The following is a 25,399-nucleotide window of genomic DNA, read 5'->3' as shown; positions in this document are numbered from 1 at the left end:
TAATTGTTTAGCAGAAGATGCTCACTTCTCCATGGTAAAAGTCTGTTTAAGGTATGTAACTCGTCAACTTTGTAGAAAAATTCGCCGCACAGTACCCCTTACTTCAAAATTATTTATGATAAATCAATCTCATAACATTGAAATTCAACAATGTAAATTATTAACATTCGATGAAAAAACTGCTGAAAGAATCCATAAAGAAGCATGATTTATGACGGACTATTTCTTGTGGTGGAAGCATATTGAGCAGAAAATTCTGAAATAATCTAATAATTGACAGACTTTTTTGTATTTATATCAAGCACAATATAATCAAACATCTGAAATGAATGACGAAACATTTAGATATATTGATGGTGTATTATCAATATCAATAGCAACTCCCTTTCACATGCCGTATCGATATTTCCCAGGGAGCTTAAGATAAAACATACTATAAACAGAGTCCGACACAATTGTTTAATATTTGGAAATTTAACTTCAAAAGACGTTAGAATATCATGATTAACCTGATCAATTCCACTTTTTAATCGGCAATTTTTTAACTTTTCAAACTTTTGACAAATAGGTTGCTGAAATAAAAAACAGGCACGTTTTAAGACACCATTTTCAACTTTTATGGTTGGTAAAATGACCTTAAAAAGACTTACTTTTCCATACCTATTGTAGGCAGCGGCCATTAATTTTAAACACTAAATTGTCTAAGGATTTTTAAAATCTTTTTCCCGTTCAAACCAAGGAGCCCACTGATGATGGGATCAGTTGACAGTCTCACCTTTCCATGGCACCTGATAAAAACTCTGATGTTCTTTGTAAGCTCTACTTCCGATTTGTATTGTTTAGGAGACAATAAGCTGGAAAATTGTCTTATGAAGTATTTTTTATTTCCAACATTGACAAACATTCATATATATATGCTATTATGGAATGTAGCTCACCTGTTGTTCATTAGGTTTCTACTGTATTATTCAATATAATGATAACGATGTAGCATTTGTGATGTACCAAGCACACAACACATAAAATTTATCTCCTACTGCTATATATACCGGTATTCTCCTTTGTGTCATAGTATTTTTGGTTACCAGCTGGTACAATACATATGACACCTGAATGAACACGGATATCTACACATTATCTGAATTTTACAGTTATTCTGTAATAAAATGTAGTATATGTTTTTAGCATCACAAACAAGATGCTGTACCTGATTCTTCAGATTTATTTCAGGAAAGACCCTGTACTCGCAACAGAATCAACAAATAAAGTGATGTAAGTATTGATTTATGTTAATATTAAATGCTGAGGAGACCTGCAGCTGTGGATATTTACAAAATTGTCTCCGATCAAAAGAAACATTTGATTTTTCTAAAAGGACTGTATGCACTGGCTGATTAGCTTATTTCCCAGGCTAAAACTTAAGACAATATATCTTTTAAAAAACGATAATTCAGAAACGTTACGTACTGTTTGATTTACTTTTTGAGTAAGAGTTGTTTTTTTTTTTTGAGAAATTCGATTTTCAAAATAGTAGCAATTTATATAAATAAATTTCAAATGGGTACAGTCCACTAATTGTTTTTCCATAGGCGACAATGTTAAGGTTTCTTCTCATAGAGATGTCCCTAATTTTCGTGCAGAAGTGAGTGCCCCTCAGTTCAAAGCACATCAACTTGTCTTTCCTTGGTTAAAATCTTCAGGTGGCATGTCAGATTCGTTTACCGGCAAAATGTGTTTGTCTGCGGGAACCTCTAAAAAAGAAAGTGAAAGTAGGGGAATTTGAGAGTGCTCACTGGGTTATAATACACAAAATAATTCGGCTGATCTTCTTGATGAATTACATTTGCCAAGCTTTTTTGGTAGGAAAGATACTCCTTATCAACAAGTCTGAGACTAAGTACAGTACATCTGATTGATTGATTGATTGTATATTGTTTAACGTCCCTCTTGAGAATTTTTCACCCATATGGAGACGTCACCGTATGCCGGTGAAGGGCTTCAAATTTAGACCTATATTCGGCACTCAGGGCAACTGAGCAGTGAGGGTTCTTTATCGTGCCAGCGCCTACCGTGACACGGGACCTACGTTTTTAAGGTCATATCCGAAAGACCCGTGACTTTCACTTCTGATGCCGAGCGCTTGGCGAAGGAACAGTCGCTACCTATTTTTACGTCTTAGGTTTGACGCGGCGCCGGGAACGAGAATCGAACCCGGGCCTCCCGATCACGAAGCGAACGCTCTACCACTAGGCTACCGTGAACGGTCCAGTACATCTGTGCAATCTTTTTAATGCAAATCTGCAAATTAAGGAACTTGTAATTTTTTCTGCACTACTTTCTTCTCCTACCGCTTCTAAAAAATAATTATTGGGATGTACCCAAATGATAAAGAGCAATGTTCTTGCCAAAAAATGTGCAATAGTAGCACTTAGTATAAATAAAATTTCAAATGATGAAGAGCCATGTTCTTGCGAAAAAATTGCAAATACTATACTCATGGCTTTCTCTAATTCATGGATAATTAACTGTAGTTTTGAAAATAGCGATGTACATTAACTCTAGTTAAAAGTGGTATTCTTTATACCAAAATTTGAACACTTTGATAATTGAGGAAACTTTAATCTTCACTTTTTAGCTTCGGCCTTCGGCTCAGGTGAGCTTTTCTGATAACATTTTGTCCGGCGTCCGTCTGTCTAGCTGTCTAGCCATCCGTCTGCCTGACTAGTTATCTGTCTGTCTGTTCAATTTTCACATTTTAGACTTCTTATCAATTACTACTAGGCCAATTTCAACCAAATTAGCCACAAATCATCCTTGGGTGAAGGGGATTCAAGTTTGTTCAAATGAAGGGTCACGTCCTCATTCAAGGGCAGATAATTGGGAATTAATGAAAATTTGGTGGCATGCTTTAAAAATCTTCTTCTCAAGAACCACTGTGCCAGGAAAGATGAAACTTATGGGGAAATATCCTCAGGTAGTGTAGATTCAAGTTTGGTCAAATCCTGACCCCCGGGGGTGGTAGGGCGGCGCCACGAAGGCCGATCAAATTTTTATATAGAAATATATAGGAAAATTCTTTAAAAAATCTTCTTCTAAAGAATAACAAAGCCATAATTGATCATATTTATATGAAAGCATCCCGAGGTAGTGTAGATTCAAGTTTGTTGAAATTATGACCCCAGGGAGTAGAGGGGGGGGGGCAAAATGGCCGAAGAAATTTTTACATGGAAATATATTTTAAAAATTCTTTTAAAATCTTCATCTCAAGAATAACAAAGCCATAATTGATCATATTTATATGGAACCATCCTCAGGTATAGTAGATTCAAGTTTGTTCAAATCATAGCCCCCGGGGGGTAGAGCGGGGCCAACATAGAAATTTATAGGAAAATTGTTTAAAAATCTTCTTCTCAAGCAAATCATGACACCCGGGGGTGGTAGGGCGGGGCAAAAATGGCCGATAAGTTTTACATAGACATACGAGGGTTGTCCCAAAAAGTCGTAGACAGGGAAAACAATTTAGTTTCTCTTTGCTAAATTTAATTTAATAAATATCGGCCTTCATATAAATCGTCCCAATATTATTAATATGAAAGATTTATATTTAAGAATTCACAAATTTAAGGAACACTGAATATATTATTACTATGCAAAATTTGGTTAGTATTGGTTGCATGTTAACAAAGTTATATACATTGTCTACGACTTTTTGGGACAACCCTCGTATATAGGAAAATGCTTTAAAAATCTTCTTATCAAGAATAGCAAAGCTATGATTGGTCATGGGATTTAAACTTTTCAATAATAAACCAATTTCTACTTTTTCCTAGCCACAGTGCTCAGGTGAGCGATGTGGCCCATGGGCCTCTTGTAATTTGATTTTAATTCTACTCTGCACATAGATCGAACTGTTTTACAAATTCGAATTAGATCTATTATAAATATTTTATGATATTTTCCATCGAGATATAGCTAACCAATCATTGCTACTGAAAACAGCAGATTTTTTTTTAATTTTCACAATCAATTTGAAGATATACACACTCTTATACATACTTCAATGCTATAATACCAATTGTAGATCAAGACCATCATGGACTACCTGCGTTGAAGATAAGATGTGGGATAGTTATAATAATAAATGTGTAGGTAAGTAGAGAAGAACATATATAATGTTTATGTAATAAATATAAATGTTTAACAATTTACAAAAGTTTACTTGTATAATAAATCAGTGGAATGAAATTTCATATATAATAATATATAAGACCACACTCAATTTGATATCTGTATATTGTCTATTTTAAAATCTATATTAAAAAGATGTAAAATGAACCTTATGTTCCATTTTTATAATAAAGTATTGATATCTTTCAAGCATGTCCAGTAGGTTTCTACAGCACAAATTGCTCAAGGACGTGCAGGTATCCAAACTTTGGATATGAATGTCAAAATAAATGCAGATGCAAGCAGTCACTATGTGATCCTAAAAATGGATGTGCAATCTCCAGGGAAAAGAACAACACATCAGGTATTCACGTTTGATTAATACAATAATTGGTGTATTTGTAACTAGTGTAGTACTGTAATTTTGACAAACATGTAAATCTTTATTTTAGAATATGTACTTATAAGATTAATTAGATTTTAAAAATTTTATTCTATGGAAACAAACCGGAGATCAAGGATACCTATTCAACTTTCCTCCTGGTGATTGGGATATCTACGATTTCAGGTTTCCTGTTTGTTTGCATCCTATTGGCGGTGATTTCGACAGTCAACAGGAAACAATATAATCTTGAAATTCAGAGAAACAAACAATTGAACCATTCACATCTGTCAAGTCGAGCATCCCACGAAAGGGATATTCCTATTTGTAACAATTCAAGCCCTGAAATTTATCCTTGTACGGGCACCTATGAACATATTCATGTTTCTGTGGCGGAAGCGTAAAATTTGATTCCATCTTCTATTGAAATGCATTATAAAGCAGGTGTTTGATTTTTAGGAATCATGCCCGCACAGCATGGTAGATCTTGTATTCACTAGCAGAACATCGAGTGATGTAGCAGAGGAATATAGTAAAGATTTAATATTCCTTTTCTCTAACTTTCACTATCTTTATAAAATTCAAAATATTTGTAAAACCGTGAATTATAAGACATAAAAGCAAATGCTAGTAAACGTGAAATAATGCTTCAAAATAAAAAAAATACACTGACAAGTTGTAAAACAGTTTAATCGTGCATTGATCTTAATCATTTAATGTTCTACCGCCGAAACATGGCCAAAAAATTGCCGTTAAACAATATACAATCAATCAATCAATCAATCTATTGTACTATAATATACATCCTGACAGGAAACAAAAGTGACAATATGTTTGTTTCTTTTAAAATAAAATTTTGAAAACAATATCTTCATCAACTGGGAGATCAAAAAGTCATTAATTATACATTTATTTTTTTTAAATGAACCACAAACATTGTCTAATTTAATTTCACCCCATTCACTCATAGAACTACTGAAAGTTGTTAAAGATTATTTAATATACCAAAATTTGCATCAGTATCCATGCCAAACATTGAAAATTAATTCGATCTTTTTCGTTTGTATTGTATAATTTTCCATTTGTACAGTACATGTATTCACTTTTTTGTGATTTTTTGTTCTACATTTTCCATTTGTATTGTAAATAAAACATTTGAATTGTATAACATTTCATTTGAAATCTATATTTTCATATTGCATGATTTAATTTCATATTTTTATCGTAACAAAAAAGAATCAGATTAACAGGACTTTTGCCGAATAAATTTGAAGTATGCGATAAAATGCCGCATATTTGGTACTCAATATGTTTAAATTGTAATTAAAATAGATATTTTAGCGAATACATAAAGTGTAAAAGGTATACCACAGTAAATAATGATCCCTCTAAACAAAATCCACAAAAATGCAAATAACTATGTAAAAAGGACATTATATACGATCCCTTGAAATTCCAAAGATTGAATCAGATGCCTAAGAGGAGTAAGCGACCTAGAAATTCAGCCAATATAGGACTCAATGACGGGTTATATGTGCTTACAATGTCATTATAACGACCATAAATTTTACGAATTTCAGCTTATGAAATTCCTTACATAAACTTAACAGTGAGAAGCATGCCTTGCTTTCAAATTGAATCGTACTTACAGCAAAATCACAATAAGCGATTAGTTAGTTGAAACATATATTATTGTATAAATATTATACAAATGGTTTAAACTTACTAGGTTCTCACCATACAACTTTCAATATATATACATAGAGCAAAAAGGGAATAAGAAATATTGATGTACAAACTTTTTTAAGCTGAAAATATGATAAATATATAATTACATGTATATGAAGTTTAAGTGTAAGGCAGTAATAATTAATTAAATCTACCAGAATCTCTAATAAATTTTTGAACTGACTGAAAAATATATTTATTGATTTCTACATTTTATGACTCATCCCCCCACAGAAGTTATTGGCAATCAATAATGTTCAACTTAATATTTGGTTTCGTAAGACAGAATTAATCTCTGAATAGCTTTTCTCTAGCATGTTGGTACTTATTGCAAACAAAGAAAAAATGATATGGGTCTTCTGGTGTACCACATGAACAATGAGGACTCTCGATAATGTTTCTTTTATAAAGATCATATTTTCGAATGCAATTGTTTCGCAGTTTAGTATGTATGATGTTAAGTCGTTTATTACCATGGAAGTAATAAGAAGGGGGGGGGTCTGCTGGGTTTTTATGTATGTTGATTTTAATGCTACTGAAAACATGCAGTTTCTAGTGGTGATACTCAGATTATTCCATTGAAGCGATGATTGGTAACCCTGTAATTATTCTTGCAGCATCAAGCTGCACCTTTTCTAATCGTTCAACATCTTGTAAGGAACACCCATCCCAAACTATAGAACAATATTCAAGCAGCGATCTAATAAAAGTTATGTACATTTTAGAAAAAGTTTTTCTACCGATATTGTATTTAAGCTTTTTCAAAAGACCTAATCTTTGGTAAGCATGTTTAACTATATTGTCTATATAATCAGAACAATTAAGATCTTGGCTCAAAAGTAATCCTAAATGCTTATGAGAGGTTACCGGATATGTATTCTAGATTACATCGAAGAAATTGTAATTTTGGGAGATAATAATTGGATTTTGACGTAAAGATGCAATTTCAATCAACATTATTCTAATAGCTAGTCCGAACATCTTTTTTTTTTCTTTTTATACTCAATAAGACTTTAATATGGTTATTCATAACCCCCATAATGGGTATTTCCATTTTTCTTTAAAAATATAACAATTCTTTTCTTTTTAGTACACTAAATCCTAAACTGGGGATCAAAAACTGTGGTAAAATTAACAGACCTATATTGCAGGTAGATGTGCTGTTAAAACATAACTGTAGAGAGAAAAAGTAAATTATGTCGATGAGAACAAACCCTTAAACGTGAGAAGCTGTTGTCAAAAAAGTTTATGTAACAATGAAATCAGCAGTCTCTTTTAGATATTATATATGGCATTTTATTGTGAATACAAAGCAAATACAATCTACTGAAGTATTATTAAGTCAAATGCTGCCTGACGTTTTGTTTTTCATACTAATAGACTTTTACGAGAAGCGCTGACTTTCACAATCGACGCTTACTTTTACACAGGTAAAATGTACGGGAGCTCGTTTTTAATATAAACATTGAAATAAACAGTTGATAATAAAATACGATTAATTTGGTCATTTAAAGAAAATATTACGTTGTTCAGAAAAGGAATTCCCTGTCAAAAAAGTACTTGAGCTAACTATAATTAACATTAGTTTACTCTTAGTTAAGTAAAGTTACTGTATATTGTAATTTTTAAACTAAAGTTTTGACTAAAGTAAATCAAAACAATTTTACTATAAATTTCAAATACTATAGATATGTTTTATTTTCTTAATGTTCTACAATCATTTTTCTGACGTTTCTAGTAAATTATAGTTGACTATATACAATTTTTGTTATAGTTGCAACCGCCCTTTTTAAAACCCCTACACAATCCACAAATTATTATTTTAGCTCTCTATAACACTGGTTCATATTGTATACCATGTAAGCGCTCTGAATACAATTTTTACTTTTAAATTTTTCTTTTGCTAGATTATACGTAGGAGGAAAATGCAATTGATTAAATGATCCATGAAATCACTCTATTTGTTGATTATTTTAAACACATTGATATAGTCTTGTTTGTAGTCATACCGTATTAATTTTCCTTTTCTGATGTTTTTTCGGGACAAAACTGCAAATTATTCACTACATTAAATTTTCATGACAAGAGAATTTTGGATTGTGTATTTTTTGACTGGATTGCTCCCCCCCCCCCCGCCCCTGGTAAAAAAAAATACATGTAGGTGGAGTCGAACTACCCTTCCCTGATGAATGCCTTTTGCTAGGTGACAAAATTTATCCAAACCGACATCCAATCCAGGCACGTAGCATCGTTTTTGAAATTGGAGGGGGGGGGGGCAGCCTGAGATCTGAAATAATTTTTTTTTGACTAACCTGAAAAAGTTGAAAAGCAAAAAAAAAAATAATAATAAATAAATAAATAAATCATTTTAAAAATTGTCCAAACTCGAAAATCCTATTTCGGGGGGTGGGGGTTGGTAGGAGTGGCAAACTCTTTTCAATGCTAACTTCTTTCAGTAACAATTTTTCTTTACATTCAATACTACATTTCCCTAATATCGACTTCCTGCAGTATCAAGTGAGGGGGGGAGCATCCTCTCAATTACCATTTCCAATATTTAAAGTAATGTTGGGAAAAAAAGTGGGGTGGGATGGGGTGGGCCCCCCTGTTGCTACGTGCTTGCAATCATAACCCTTTTCACTATACAACAGATACACGGTCGGAGTGTTGCTGATATAAGGAAGTTGTCGGAAATTGCATGAATAGCCTGATTTCAGAAGACGTGTACGGTAGAGCGCACAATATGTAAATCCAAAAGTATATGATACTGAGTAGTGTAAGGAGAAAACGTAGATATGAATTACGACGAGTTTTTTTATATTGTATAAGGCCTCATTTATAGAAGAAATGAAAAATAAAACATTTCATTACAATTATTTTTCTTCAATCAATATAAAGAGTATAAGTTTGAAATTTTAGGTTATTTTTTTAATTGAAAAGTTGATGCTTAGATTGGTATATTTTATAGCTTCATTTATTTGAAATACCAGTTACTGTACTTTTAGAATTTTCAATCACTTTTAGTTAATATGTCTTTTTTTTAACTGGAAAGGTATAATCAATTTTTTTCTTAAAGAAATCCCAATCAATATATATGATAGCGTCTCTATTTGAGGGAACAAATTCTTAAACTGGACGTTAAGAACATGCAAGCAATCAATCAACCATACACTAATTTTCATCGCGTGGTCGTCAACTTTAAAAGTCATCTTCGATTTTACTTTTATTTTAGATTTAATTATATCCACAGAATAAACGAAAATTATCAATTCTGTGCCTCCTTACAAAAGGCAGGTTTAAATGTAAATGTAAGCGTCGATTGTAAAAGTCAGCGCTTCTCGTAAAATTTCCAATTGTAAGATCATTATAAACATACTGAATTGTGTACGGATTTTTTTTACGTTCATGATAGAGAATAAAGAGTAACTGTGACCGGTTGACAGAGGATAAATACCCCCCCTCCCCCCCCCCCGACACCGCATTTAATCTCTGATGTTTTTCAAGGTCTGGGTTTGATCTTCTTTCAAACTGTATTGAGTCAATAGACTTTTAAAGGAGTAAATACTGTAAACCAACTTTTATTCGCGTGCGAGAAATTTTCGCGAAGTTCGCGAGAGCCTCGTCGTCGCGAATATTTCTCGCCGCGAACCGGTCCTTATAGTATATTTGTCTATTTAAAAACAGATGCAGAAAGGCTTGATCGCGAAAATTAATCGTCGCGAACTAGTTTATCCCTGGTAAATCGCGAAATAAAGTCGTCGCGAATAAAAGTTGGTTTACAGTATGTTAAGAGCCGATTTTGGCCCCCTATAAATCAACATTTTAGAATGATATACAGATATGTTTAAATGATATTTATTTTGTAGAAGAGATTATATTAGAAATATTGCCAATATATTTTTCATATTTGTAGACAAGTGCAAATTTAATATTTTTACATCATGTACATCAATTTCCAATTTTATCAGAACATAATTTTTATTATGTTTTGGAGCCGAGGCTGACGTCATTACTCGTCACGCTGCAGCCAGAACCACATGTCTGAGTGAACGTCGGCCTTAGCATAGCATTTTGTATTTTTGAAGTACTAAAGTTAAACAGATATCACTGCTGCCTTTTGGTTTTACACGTTAAATAAAGTGGTGAACCTTATAAGAGTCTTGTCACTTGGCTACATATTTATAGGCACTCACTGGCTGTAAATGTCGTGATAAATAATGCTATTTTTGTTATCTAACCAAAAAAGCCAAAAACATGCCGTTGTCTTGATGGTTTTTTTCTTATGGGAACCAAAGAGCGCAGTTTAGAACATGAATAATTTTTCTGTCACGAATAAGTATTGGATAGATACATCTTTGGCAAAAATTTAAAGAATGTTCTAGTTTGCGCTCAATATTTTCTGGAAGAAAAACTGCTTGAAAATAAGCAGTTTTATACAAATTATGCTAAAATAGCGGGATACCGTGAACTGTATGATGTCATATTTCTAAATTAACGGCATTTTGATCAAATTGATAATGACTTATAAAGGTCACATGTATAGCTGTACAGATTAAAGCTATACATATAGTAAAATTAAGTAACATATAGTAAAAATCTATAGCTGTTCAGATTAAAGCTATACATATAGTAAAATTAAGATATTCATTTTAAGGGGCCATTTGAGACTCTTATCATATATTACTCTTTGATTTCTGTTTGTTTTATTTATGTTTCCTACATTCACTAAATACAACTTAATGTTAATCGTCATTTCAAGAATGTTCGGGGTAAATTTGCATTTTATAGACTAGTACATTTCACATACCTGGTACTCGTAAATAATCCGTTACGTTCCTTTAAATTACAGTAATATAAACTTCACAAGAGACTCTGAACAAAATGTCCACCACAGTGGTTGTCCAGTAGCCTGTTGCAGGAACAGGGAATCCCCTGATGGTGAGTGGTATAGACGGCCACAGAAACTGGACAACAGGACTCTTTGATTGCTTCTCAGACATCGGTTCATGTGAGTGATTATTGCTATATCATTTTTTAGTATGTCCGTGCAATATGTATGTATATAGAGCATCATGTCGTTGCTATTCTTTTGAAACACCATGTATAGGTGAAACACAAGAACATTGAAACTGTAATAAAACTTTAAAGGAAAATACAATAACAAGCGGTTGCTAATTAATAGGTTGAGTGTTATTCACAAAATAAAAGGTGATACTTGCATTTTCTTCTAGTAGTCTCTTAATGAAAAATAAAACTAATTTACTTTTGATACATACATAATAATCCATACAATGCCATACGTAAATTGCATAGCACTCACACATAAAAATGGACTTAAGATTACAAACGTCTCTAAACTATGTACTATACAAGTGAATAATTTGTATAGTACATAGTTTAGAGACGTTTGTGTCATAACACATCTTGTAGCAGTTCATTTTATCATTCACTTTATGGCCTTACTGTGTCCCCGGGGGAACAGTCTTGATGAGGAGCAGAATAAGAACCATCGGAGGCATCCAGGTAATTATAATTGATTTTCAACACAAAATATTCTTTTTCTTTAGAGTATATAAATAGATTAAATAACCAGTAAGAATAGCTAATAGTTAAGATATAAGATTTTTTTAATTTTAATTTCCCGGACTAATTTCATTTGTAGTTACGTATATTAGATAATTGTTTGTCCTTCTCGGGCTTATTTATAGGAATCAGCCTGTAATGACTGTTTAGTGTTGTCATTCTGTGGCGCATGTGTAGTGTGTCAGATGCAAAGGGAGCTCGACAACATGGGAGTCTTATAAAAGCCGCGTCACCTTAACGTCTTTTTTCTTCTTTTTGTATCAAATACAAAAGTTTACATGATGTTTAACCATAACTTATCCATATTTTTTATGGATAAACAAACTTATCTAAATATAGATTAAATTGTTGAATGTATTCGTTCATCTCTTGATGTTTTTGTCGTTTTTTTCTTCACATGCCTAGTTTTAATGATTCCCTTTCACATGCCATTATCGCTCTTGGTTACTAAGTTTTCAACTTTCAATTTTCTGGAACATTGCTTGTCATATTTAATTCAAATATATTATGTTATGGGACCTCATCATCTTAGCTTACCATAAATATCTTTTATTGATTAAATATCCAAATGTCAGACTTTGTTGGTTTTTTTTTTCAATTTCTAAAAGAAAATATCGAATAAAAAAAATTGAAATAAATATTATCTGTTGAAAAAAAGTTTAATATAAATGGATCTACATGTGGAAATAAAGCCAATGCAGGTTTTTTAAAATTATGATGGATTTTGAATTATTTCTACCTCAGTTGAATATAAAAAAACTGAAGTGCTATACATGGGATGCAAATAATATACATGTGTATACTGGAATTCAAACAGTTTGTGGAAAACTCTGATCTACTGTTTTAATGTCTTGAAGTATGACGCCTCAAGTGTAATGGGGTGCGTTAACTTATATTCTTCTTTCCTGGATTGGCAATAATTACCGAATTTTGTTAATAACAACCAGTAAGAAACATTAAACTTATGAGAAAGCTACATTCAAGTTTGTTCAAATGATGATCCCGGGTCTAGGGAGGACCAAAATGGATTTACGTAGAAGAATGAATGAAAAATCAAGGAAAAAATGCATGTTTAGTGATAAGCATATGGGAGCATCCACAGGAAGAAGGATATGGAGATAACAAACAGTATTCAATATCAAAGTCCAAAGTCCTCCGAAACATCAAAGGTGGGATCAGATGCCATGGAGGAGTGAGCATCCTCTGCTGATCGGTCACACCCGCCGTGTGCTCTTTGTAAGCGAAGATTCAATTTTTGAAATTCTGGAGTTGTAGGCTATTAGACTAATAATTCCGAATTATAACTTGAAATATGTTGAATAGTAAAAAAAATATTCCAATTGTACTTCATTTCAGAAATAAATAATTTTTTAAAGATTCATAAGGTTATGAATTACGACGCTTCACACCGGCATATTTCATGAAACGCATCCACGCTTCATGTTAAATATACCGACCTGAAGCTTGTATAGTTCATCATATACCTCTTGATCATGAATCTTTAAAAAATAAAATATTTTCTTATATTAAGATTTTTGTTTGATGAGTTGCCTCTGATTAACGCCATTCAACTGTTATTTTTAAAACAAAGCAGATTGCACTATTGTTTTGACGTCAAGTGCGGTATTATGAAGTGCCGACAAATTGAATACCGCTCGTTTGCAAAGTTGAATAACGCAAACGAATATTGCGAGGAGAAAAAGTGACAAACGAATTTTGAACGTGCATTTGTTGAATTTCTTCATTAATCTGACAGGATTATAGTTATTTACTAAATTGAGTCAAAATATTGTACATTCTGGTCTTCCTAGAGCATTGAAAATGCATAAAGTTCCCACTGTGTATTCTAACACGCAATGACAACGACCATAGATTTCTAATTGGTTTCATAAAACAATTACATTTAAAGAAGCTCTAAACACTAGCAGAAACTGCTTCGTAGACTTGGAGAAAAACATGTCATATAAAGGTGTGCATATCGAGACTATTTATTTCATTTTAACATAGGGTACCTGCCTTATTTCCATAGGAAAAATGTTAAATGACAAGGGACTATTTGTGTGCAGATATCACTGATCTTTATTTACATTGGATAAATTACTGATCATAATGAATTCAATAACTTTTCACGGTCTTATATAAGTAATAGAAATGGTTTAATCTATTACTAATCGTGTAATTAACTTTCAATGACATTTTTAACAACTTACTTCTAAGGACAGAACACTCCAACTGCATAAAACTTCCCTATTAGTAGATTTCTTTAGTGTGCAGTGTTTAGAGTTTCCTTAATATAAATATGAAAAACAATGAATAGACTTCATTGTGCATTTATTTTTCTCAAAGGGATATCATGATTTTAACTCTTTCTAATGGAGAGTCCCTACTAGAGTTGCTCGAAATGGAGCATTGAAAATTTTAAACTATCACGGTTCATTTACTTCAGAAGATTTTCGATTGGAGCAATTATGGCCACTAGTTGATTGGTTAATGTGAATGCTTGCAACAATGTTTTGACAAATTCTGGCTACATTTTCGTTGGGTTTACTTGCTGAAAAAATACACCTCTAACAAATGTGAACAAATAAAACTAATAATGATAAAAGATTATATAAATCAAAGGAAACATTGCTTACAACAAATAAGCTTTAATAAACGTTTAGACGGATATCATTAATATTTTCACCAACATACATATAGAAACAGTTTTATCTGTCCAGTAATCCAATATATAAGTTCATCACAGACTGAATTATCATCTTATTTAAGATGGTAAAGGACGTAAATAACATACAACCACAAAAGTGCTTGACAGATTTAATCTGATTATTTATTCTTCTTCGGAGCATTCTCGAGTACAACTTTACTGACCTTCAAAATAAAAAAAAATGCATTAATGATTACAAAAGTGGTACATGTATTTTGAATTAAATTGTTTTGTTTAAATCTTCTCATTCCATTTTCTATAGATACATGAATCATACCTCCTTCCCGAACTCCAGAGACCTCTGTGTTTCATTTTGACACTCGATGGAAGGATTCACATTTACAATCATTAGTGTTTTACTGTTTCCTCCCAGTGAATTTTTCAGCAAAAGTGTAAGTTTGGAATTTCGGTATGATGTAAATGAATCCTAAAAGAAAAATAAGGGTGTGTTCCATGCAATTTTATTTAAAACAACCTGAAAAAGATATCAATTATTTATTCTTTGTTTAGAAATGCTCATAATGCAAGACAGGAAAAATATAAACAATCATATTTAGTAAAACGAAAAAAAAAATGGAAATAAAACATGAACCATCATTAGCAGAGTAATCTGAATTGTGATCAAGCCTGATATTGAAGTTTTATAGACACATGAAATAAATTTTGCGATTGTGTAAGTATTGTCCTTTAGATATTCAGAACCAACTTGATTTCTTCTTCGAGTTTCGTGAACTAAGAGGGCATGATTTGATTCTCTTTTGGTAAAGATGATCAAGATGAAATTAATTACCGGCTAAATATTCATGAATGTAGAGGATGAATAGTAAAAAAAAACTACATAAACTCTTAAGTCTTATAAAAATAAAATGTACATATGTATAATGAATTGAAATCAATTTAAATGCTCTGTGGATGATTAAACATAATGAATAATATCTTAGATTTTTTTTTAAAGATTTGTTGATTTCTTTCAAAAAGTGAATAAAAATATCTCTATACCTTTGATCGCAGACTACGCAAAACTTTAGTAAGTTCCAAAAGACTAAGGTTGATATTTTTTGTTTCTTGACCTGTAGATTTTGTGGCGGAGGCAGCTAGCTTCTCACTGCCAGCTAGGTCTACTAGGGTTAGTGTACCTGATAAATTTAAAACAACAGAAAATTCCGTCAGAAAAGACGATTTCTTCGATTCATTAAAAGGTCTCATTGGCATTATTTGGAATACGAATTGTTTTAAATAAAAATATCCTATACAGAAAGATTTCATAAAAGACAAATTATTTAAGCTTCTGAGTATTAAAAATTTTATAATAATAAATATTTTAAAAAAAACAAACAATTGAAACATTTTGCATAAAACATTTGAATAAAAGAAGGTGAGTAAAAATAAGAAAACAATATACTCGTCATAAAAATTATTTCTTTATTATGACAAATTAGGTAGGTTTTATTTTACACAGTAGTTTTTTTTTATCGTTTTCGGTTTGGATTTTATTCCAGATAGGAATCGGTAAAATCATTAATTACATTTACCTGAACAGGTATCTCGTCTACCCTCCACATCCTCCACCTTTCCCGTCATTTCCAATCTAAATATAGCGTGGCTTCTTGAGGATCTCTCATTTTTCTCTGTTTTTGCCGAAGTTCTATTTTTTGAACATTTTTCGTAAAATTTCAATACCTAAGGAAGATCAAATTTATATAAATCTTGGATTCCGTTCAATATTTCAGTTAAACTAATTGACTATTTACTTATTCCTCCTCAAACGAAATCTTTGTAATATAAGAATAGATGGAATAGTATTCTGACTATGATCTTTTGCGTATAGCGAACCTCTTGTTCATCACAAACGTCTTTTTCAGTGAGATTTTTCACTTCTGCTTTGCCCTTATCTCCATCTGGAAACCCGATTTGATGGATCTCATTATCAGTGGCCCCTTTTGATAGGTCACGAATTTTTTCATTGTAGAGTTCCATATACGATGCTTTTAAATGATACTGAAAAAATATAGAAATGTCAGAATTAAACATGTTTTTGCAGAAGCTTGTTTAGATTTTTAAACATTTATTTAATATAACATCATTGCTTAATTTATTATTAACAACTTCAAAGGCTTACTTTATTCACTTATCCAGTATCATGAATTTAGCATTTCTATATGATTTATGTAAATTTCTTCTATTTTCTTCAAACTATTGACTTCACTCGTTGTTCGTAATCTTTTGCATTTCCCATTTGTATTTCATTTCAAGAGGCAAGTAAATCGAGAAATATATAATAGCTATCTTTTCTATAATTTAGGATTTAAAACTTGAACCCCTACCTTCCACCCACAAACTTTCAGTTCCTCAATATCTTTAAACACTTGTTTCATTGCTCTGGGTATTATTCCCAGGCTTTCATCTCCTGTTTTATTATTCCAGTTTGCTCCCTCCATTGTGTATGTTTTACCAGAACCAGTTTGTCCATACGCAAATATACACAAATTGAATCCATCAAGAAAACTCTGTAAGATATAAAAGACAGACACAATAAAAAAATAATTATATTGAAATTTTAAAAAAAAGGTTCATTTTCAGACCCTAGAAGTGACAATAAGATTTTTTTCTACCTGTTTTGTTTTCAAAATACATTTACACACCCAAACAATCATGCTTTAAAACATAAGTAGTGGTAGTCTGATAGTATTCAGAGGACGATTAATTATAATACGATTTTCTCGTTATAATTTTAAGTGAAAATTCTCACTAAATTAGTTTCTTTTTAAAAGATTTACCCTGATTAACTCTTGTATTTCGCTGTAAACCTCCTCCTGCGTGCTCTTTTCTCCAAAAACTCTTTCAAAAGTGTACTTTTTCTAAAAAAATCAAAAACAATAAAATAAAACAACAATAAAAAATAAAATCTGTATTTAGGACACAAAGAACACAATAAAGAGTAAGAGTAAGAAAGGTACTCTGATTTCAATACTTGAAATAGAAAAAAAATCAAAGTATTTAATTCTGATTTCTTGAAGTAAACTAAGGCCATAAGAATTTATGTACATGATCAAAATCTACAGTAAAGGCTACAAAAAGGGGCCTAATTTTACCTAAATCTAGAATAACTGTTTTTTCAAATTACATCAGAATGAAATTATTTGCGATTTTGAGATATCTAATATATATACAGGGTGTCCCAAAACATATGTTACACTATTAAATTGTTATAAAAAAATTTTATGCCTCAAGTTATATGAATGAAATTTATAATGCATAATAAAATTGTTATAAATTTTTTGTCAAGCTAACATGTGTCACAGTTTCCTTATTTGTTATCAATATTTTTTGTTTTGAATAACATGTCATTTTAAAACATCTTCTAAATGAGGTCCCTTTAAATTAACACTGTTTGAACACGATTTCTGATGGTTTTTTTTTTATATATATATCAAACTTAAATGTAACACTCTAACAGTTTGGATGGTTTTCCACATTAAAATTGGATTTCACCAAACAACAGAGTTTAAGATTTTCTTTAAAAGCATTGTTAAAATTGAAGTGGGCTTCATCGGTAAACCATACTTCTGTTAATTTTTCAGGGTCGGGTCTATATAATTAAAATCCAATGGGCAAACCCAAAATGACTTCTAATTTCTGTCTCTTTCAAATGCTGCATTACACTTATCTTGTAAGGAATCAATTTTAATAAAAATTTTATGGACACTAAATTTATTATAGGTGCTACATTGTTAATACAGAACCCGTTTAAGTTTTTTTTAAGTTTCAGTAATAACTCTATCAATGAGATTAATGTTCTCTGTGATACAGGTAACCTTAATGCCAGAATTAAGTCATGTGTCATTTATGGTGCCTTTAACTTCAAACTCCTTCATAAATTTGTAAATAAGTATTCTTTTGAATAATTCCATTATAGGATGTTGTTTTTCCATGGTTCTAATGACTAAAATAGAAGATTTAGACCCATAGTAAAGTTTTACAAATTATACCAGCTGTTCACATGAAGGTTCCATATTAAAAAATATCATGACGTCATAAGGACATCATAATTACCTTAATTTTTAATAGAATTTCTCAAATGTTTGTCAGATAAAATGTATACTAATACACTTCATGTTGACAAAAAATCTTTGTGAATGCTTTTGGTTTGATAAAGTTGTATATGATTGAAAGTGTAACATATGTTTTGGGACACCCTGTATATAAAACTAAATACTAACAATTAAATTAAAAAAGCAGGATATGATGATTGCCCTTTTCAATGTGACCTCATTTCAATACTATTACTTCTTGTGACAATTGTGTATAGATTTATAGTTTATTGTATTTGTTTTATATCAAGAGGGTGCTAAAAAGAATCACCCCTTCTTTTACAGAAGGTATTTTCTAGCTACAAATATTTCCAATATAACAATTAGGCACCTTAAGTGTGATTTTTCAATTAATTTGATTAAATGTTTAATGCCAGTTTCATATAAAATGCGAAAATAGTAGAAAATAAATAGAAAAACGTAAAAAAAAAAAAAAAGAACATTACAATAAAAAAATTAAACATATGAGAATTTTTTTCTTATTTGTTTCTTCAATTTGTAAAAAGAAATTAATTTCCACACTGGTTTTCAATATAATCCAATTTACAGTGAAGGAATACTTTATTATTACCTCAGTTTCGATCAGTTTAACAGCCTTGCTGTCCGATGTTATGCACTTTGGGCCATCACAATCTCTTATTCGACAGAGTACCCGAATATTTCCCTAAAATGAATTTACCTTTGCGTATTCATAATATGAAACTTGCATGTGCATTATAAACTTTTCATGCCCACTATTATTTTAAATAAATTAAGTGCAATATCTCTTTAATTCAATAATTAAAAAACAGCATTACATAAAAATGTTTTTAATTATAGATTTAAGTTTTCCGAATTTTCCTGTCAAGTTTGTATGTCAACATATACCAATTATTTTTAAAGAAATTAATTCATTATCTTTCTTTTTCATACCTTTGCCTCCTGTAATTTGTTATTAAGTTGTTTGCATTCTTGATTTTTCTCTATCACCTTCTTCATTAAAGCAATTTTGTCTTCCTCCTGCATTTCTTTCTGTTGTTGTAACATTTTAATCTCTCTAAACATTTCCTCTAATCGAGCATCATCTATTCGAATGGGTAGCATAATAAATATATTTAGTTTTCAAAATTCACTGAGCTAATTTTCTAATTTTCGGTGTTGGTAAATTAAATATATACAAATTACGTTTATTTTTATATATACGACGTATAAATAATGAAATAAATAGTATTGTATTCTTACATTGCCTTTTCAATTCTTCAATCTCTGCATTATGCTTCCTCTCTTTTTCGTTTTCTATATCTTCTATATCTTCTTGTTTTTCTACAACATATTTCAATGATGTAATTTTTCAGACAAAAGATAAATGGATGTTCAATGTACTAAAAAGCTTTCTGTGTAGCTTTCCATCAGAAAACATTTTTAATTACCTAACAATTTCTCTCTTTCTTCCAAGTGATGTGTATTGTCTGTAAAGCAAGTAAGTATATCAACATCAGCTAATTATTTAAAAGTATATACGAAACTGTATTTTTAGACTAATTTCAAATGTCTTGATTATCGACGATTTTAATTCTAATGCATTGGAAAGGTTCTAACAAACCTAATGAAAGTGGTCTTTGCTCGAGATCCAGTCCTAGAAATACAATAAGACATGAAAAAAGTACTTTTCAGTAAATCTTAAAGAACACAATGTTGATTTTGATTAGAGTTCCAATTTAAGGAATATGTCATTTTTTGCATTACAGATAATGGCCGTAATAAAAACATTCATCACTATGTTTGTTCTGTACGCTGCATTACACAATATCCCCTGCTATGTCAAGTTCCTTTTTATATGGCGAGTGGAAAGAATGTAAGTTGAGAAAAAAATTTTAAAATGAAAATACGAGGAAATCCTATCTTAAATAGCTGGAATTAATTTTCCTAAAAATGGGAAAAAAATCATTTCTAAAAATATTTTCTTCATTAAAAGCCAACATACAGATTCATTTCATACAGATTGATTTCAACATATTCATTTATTTATGTGACTTTGTTACTGAAATTTCACGTCCACTCACCTTGATTGGTCTGTGTGGGTCTTTTTCTTCTTTTCCATACTAAAATACTTATGCCTATTCCAATAATGATGAGGATTACAATAATTACAGGTAGGATAATTGGTAAAATAGAGGTATCATCAGTGTCAACAGATTTACTTCTGAAAACAGAATAAGGACAGTTTAAATATTCTGCTGAAATATATTTTGTAATGCTAGTTACATGTAACTGCCTACTCTCAAAGAACAAAAGAACATACGAAGATAATTGTGTTTTCAATTTCAATTCTATTATTCCTTGTATCAGCAGATACATCAGATTAACATAGTAGTTACATACAATATACTTAATTGCCATGTAAACATATATCACAATGTATTTACACAAGCATTAATAAATGTACATATCTATACATACATATTTATGTACTACATGTATCATACTAGTGAATCAATATTACTCATTATTATAATAAATTTATTTTACTTTCTCGTAAATGACAAGCTTCTCTTAAAAAATTTCCCAGACCTCTTAATTCCCTTACATTTCGAACACTTAGTAACTGTATTAATTTATATACACTACTATTTTGATAATAATATTTTTTAATATATTTCTTCCTTAAATTTTCATATGTTGGACATTGTAAAATTTGATGAAATTCATCCTCTATTTCATTTAGAGTACACAATATGCATTTTCTGTCATTTCTATTGGTATTTGTGTATCTACCCCTTTCAATATATAAGTTGTGATCAGACATCCTAAACTTTGAAATTATTTCTCGATTTTTAGCACTTAAAGGTTTATTTAGGTAATATTGAAGGCAATGTGTATCTGTAAGATATTTGTACAAATTAGCTTTTGGCATATTGTCGATTTCTGATCTTAATTCTTGGATGTAAATATCTTTCATTCTCTGTTCAATAAGTTTGATAACATATTTATCATCATAATTTGTATTCATCAAGGAATTTAGTCCTAATCTATCCAGTTCTGTTTTAATATTTACAATCCACTCATCATTTTCCTGTACCATTTCTTCATGACATGTCTTAAGGATACAATTTTCTGTTTTTCTTAACTTTAACCAATATTTCATAATTTTTATTTTCCTTAAAATGTGACATGGAAATCTACCAAGTTCATGATAAACAAGGTTGTTACTAGCATTCTTTTTTAACCCTAGAATATTTTTACAGAACATAATATGGACTTTTTCGATATCAATTCCTTTGTTAAAACCCCATACTTCCGACGCATACAAAAGTATACTATTGACATAGGTGTAAAAAAACAGAGCATTTTGTTTGGACGTTAAAGTAGTAGTCATTTAGTTTACTTTGAATACTAAAGAGAGCTTTTCTTCCTTGCTCTGCAAGCTTCTGTTGTGCTTTAGTAAATTTACCATTGTAATTTAATAATAACCCGAGATAATTAAACTCATTTACTATTTCTAGTTCTTTTTTGTCGTAAAACCACTTTTCATTTTCTTTTATTTTTCCTCCATTTCTAAAAACCATTATTTTAGTTTTATCTGCATTTACAGTTAGATTCCATTTCTTGCAATAGTTAAACAAAGAGTGAAATTACTAGAATACTGATAAATATTAGACATAAACGATCGAATGAAATGAAACTTCACACATAAACAAAACAAATACTTTTACACAGTATACTGAGCTAATTTAAAATTTCTTGAAAGTAGCATTACGAAGGATGACAACGTCCACGAACTTTTCGAACTACCCTCGTATATATAACAGAATCAAATAATAAAGAATAAATAGAATAAAATAAACGCAGAACATCGAAATCTGCTACAGTGCTCATATTAGATATTTACTAATCGTATGCAAGCATAATAAATGTTCTTTAATATACATGTATTGCCTGTGATAATAAACTATCTAATCCGCGCACTATGACAGTTTTTGATGTATTACGTATTTCTTTTTTGTAACATCAGTATTCCAGTATAATTATATAAACTCAACTCAGAGTTAACGATTTTTTTAATCATAGAATTTTTTAAATGTAATACATGTATATAGATATAACAAAAGGTATTCTATGTCTATGAAAAATCTATGAAAGTCTATGAAAAGTCAAATTTAAAATAAGAACAGACAGACACGGACCTCCAAAACTTTAGCGATGGGATCAGATACCCTGGAATAGAGAGCATCCCCTGCCTACCGCTCATACCCGCCGAGTGCAACTTGTCATGATCGGAAAATAAAGGATAAGTCTGTCGTCAATTCAATGCGTAAATGGACCAACAATAAGTATATAAAAAAAAAAGGCCAGTCAGTATTTGACCCCATGATATATCGTATTTGCTGACAAGGTCATTGTATCGACAATAGAAGTTACGAAATGATTACTGTAAACGAGACTGCTGATAATCTTGTTTCATCAACTTTTGCCAATAATTTACCTAGTTTTAAAAATTGTTCATACGTAGGGGATGCTCTTGCGTATCGAATCGACTAAATATGTAAACTCCTTATACATGTGATGAAGGTATTGATGCATAAGTAAGGGACATCTGCTTCATATGAATACAAAAATAGGTCTGCTAATAACAACGGTCAATTCGTACCCATGGGAATTCCAATAGATTGTTAAAAGACATGGTCTCCAAAAACAACATAGATGTTGTTAATCAGAAACTCAAGCATTATTTTGATGTCAACTTAGGAGTTCAATCAGAATCTTTTAACAAAATAATTTTGCAAATGAACAATGACAAGGAAGGTAATTTTACGAGTTCCATTTGTATTAAAATGCAGCTCTAAATCTGAATTAACCCTTAAAAGAAAAATAAAAAAATTTACTTTATCTTTTTATTCATACATACATGCTTTCAGAAGATCCGAATGTGGAATTCGTCGACATGTTTGTAGGACTACGATTCGGAGCGACAGTTGCATATACCTTAATAAGATCATAACATGCAGGATCTGCAGAATTAAAAAAAAAACTTCAACATGTTCATAGACTATATATAAACTTTTTGACTTTTTCTAAGCTATATTTAGTAAAACAAGTTATTTTCTTCTTGGTCATTTTTTTTTAGAATCTAAACAAAACCTACAAAACAAAACATTCAGGAAGGTTAGTACGGCTTTAGGAGAGTCACTTACACTTAAAAGCTTCAGTCGAATGATATCGTGTTGGACAGGGAGTGGTAAATTTATTACAGTCTGCAGCATACAGGTTACATATTCGGTTCTCGTAAACATTGAAATATGCACAGAAACCTACAAATAACTCATTTCATATATTAAATACATCATTTAAATAGAAAGAGGTATGTATCTTATTACAGATACGGAAGATGTCGTCGTTTAATATTAAAGAAAATTTGAAAAGGGTTGAAATATTTTTTGTGCAATGAATTTGTTTGATCTCGTGCTTAATTTCTGTGAATCTTTTCCGTAGATTAAACCATTACCACCAAGCTCATTTCCAAGTGAATTTTTAAAACCTTGTTTTCAAAATAATTATTTACATTTGAGAAAAATATGCTATTAGAAACATGAAACGAACGGCATGACGTATAACAAAGGAATATTCTGTTGTTGTTTTTTTTTATTTCAAAAATACACAACGCCCTTTTTTCTGTTGAAAGTGCTAATTCTAAAGCAACCTGCCTCTAATTATCAGTATAGCAACATCGTCCAAAGGTAATACAAGAAATAAAATGTAAATTGTTTATATTTTTTTATCTGCTCCTTTCCTAAAATGATACAACTGTAGCAGTAGCTGAAAAAATTCACTGTTTTTACACCAATGAAACCAATTATATGAGGTTGTCAGCTTCCTCAAAAACCCGGGTTGAATTATTTAGATTAATATTAGATGTGTACCGGCTATCAATAAAAAAGGTAAAGAAAATTGTGACTTGTCTTACATATATACAGTATACTCTTAATTACCTTGCATGAACATCGGTTCAGCGCAGACTTCTACAGTAGCTGTCATTTCCTTGGTGATGAGGCAGTGATACCTTGACGTGGGACAGACGGAGTCACATTTCTTACGTATAGCTGCTACATTCCACTCCGCCTCAGAACGAGGGCAATCCGGAACAATCGTAATTGTTTTTTGTAGATCAGTACAAGAAAAACCAGAACTAAATACCTAGATGGAATTGGTACGTCAACAAATGTAAACAACATACCATTACGTAAAAAATCTCTCATATTTTTTAGCTACTTACCTGACAAAATATGATGATAAAAAGAAAGGTTGCTATCTTCATTCTAGGACAAGTTGAAATCTAAAAGAAAGTAACACTTTACATTGTTAAATATTGAAAAGCCCTTCTTACTTCTCCACCTTTTTTTAAGCTAATGCTGCATTAGAGGTGATTTTGTACAAGTATTAAACTTTCGTTCTCAAAGAGATGATGGTTAAATATTTCCGTTTCTAATTTTTTTCTTTGTGATTACTCTTTAAAAGTTGTCGTAGTTTATTTCTTGATAATTCTGCCGGAATGTAAATTAGGCAGGTCGATAGGTCAGGAGCTAAGGAGGCCTAATGCGCATGTAAATCTCGTGCGCATCTGTCTCTTTGTCTGACGCTAAGGAGGCCAAATATGCATGTAAATCTCGTGCGGCTGCCTATGTGTTTGACGTCAGTGGGCGAGGACTATTGAAATTGGCATGGAAGTCCTCGTGTAATTTAAGTCTATGTCTACATTTTTAAAGT

General features: G+C 31.1%; 2 protein-coding genes across 2 annotated transcripts; one reads left to right on the top strand and one right to left on the bottom strand.

Annotated features, from left to right (window-relative positions):
* The first annotated feature begins 1,196 nt into the window (after positions 1-1,196).
* LOC134268505 (scavenger receptor class F member 1-like) lies at positions 1,197-4,545 on the top strand. The gene is made up of 3 exons (XM_062750774.1): positions 1,197-1,272; positions 4,082-4,149; positions 4,379-4,545. The coding sequence occupies exons 1-3, from the start codon at positions 1,199-1,201 to the stop codon at positions 4,543-4,545; spliced, it is 309 nt and encodes a 102-aa protein (XP_062606758.1). The 5' UTR covers positions 1,197-1,198.
* Positions 4,546-14,174: 9,629 nt separating this feature from the next.
* On the bottom strand, positions 14,175-24,962 carry LOC134268506 (protein claret segregational-like). Its single transcript, XM_062750775.1, has 17 exons — positions 24,909-24,962; positions 24,625-24,829; positions 23,830-23,946; positions 23,544-23,646; positions 20,701-20,840; positions 20,241-20,273; positions 20,068-20,106; positions 19,880-19,951; positions 19,571-19,722; positions 19,230-19,322; positions 17,345-17,425; positions 16,892-17,074; positions 16,401-16,565; positions 16,100-16,247; positions 15,567-15,703; positions 14,845-14,994; positions 14,175-14,731 (listed from the first exon to the last, which is right to left on the bottom strand). Exons 1-17 carry the CDS (start codon positions 24,948-24,950, stop codon positions 14,687-14,689), a joined length of 1,905 nt encoding a protein of 634 aa, XP_062606759.1. The 5' UTR covers positions 24,951-24,962; the 3' UTR covers positions 14,175-14,686.
* Between the last annotated feature and the right edge of the window lie 437 nt (positions 24,963-25,399).

Source organism: Saccostrea cucullata, unplaced genomic scaffold (assembly GCF_032062105.1).
Source record: "Saccostrea cucullata isolate Sc308-1 unplaced genomic scaffold, CSIRO_AGI_Scuc_v1 ctg9348, whole genome shotgun sequence".
NCBI lineage: Eukaryota > Metazoa > Mollusca > Bivalvia > Ostreida > Ostreidae > Saccostrea > Saccostrea cuccullata.
Note: the sequence above shows the minus strand (reverse complement) of the source record. Positions and strands in the feature narration are given on the sequence as shown.

Coding starts and splice junctions, on each gene's coding strand:
- LOC134268505 (XM_062750774.1), top strand. CDS start 1,199: ATGCTGTACCTGATTCTTCAGATTTATTTCAGGAAAGACCCTGTACTC. Junction 1,273..4,081: donor GAATCAACAAATAAAGTGAT/GTAAGTATTGAT, acceptor TACCAATTGTAG/ATCAAGACCATCATGGACTA. Junction 4,150..4,378: donor TTATAATAATAAATGTGTAG/GTAAGTAGAGAA, acceptor ATATCTTTCAAG/CATGTCCAGTAGGTTTCTAC.
- LOC134268506 (XM_062750775.1), bottom strand. CDS start 24,950: ATGAAGATAGCAACCTTTCTTTTTATCATCATATTTTGTCAG. Junction 19,952..20,067: donor AGAAAGAGAGAAATTGTTAG/GTAATTAAAAAT, acceptor TAGAAAAACAAG/AAGATATAGAAGATATAGAA. Junction 14,995..15,566: donor TGCGTAGTCTGCGATCAAAG/GTATAGAGATAT, acceptor TTTTTCTTTTAG/GATTCATTTACATCATACCG.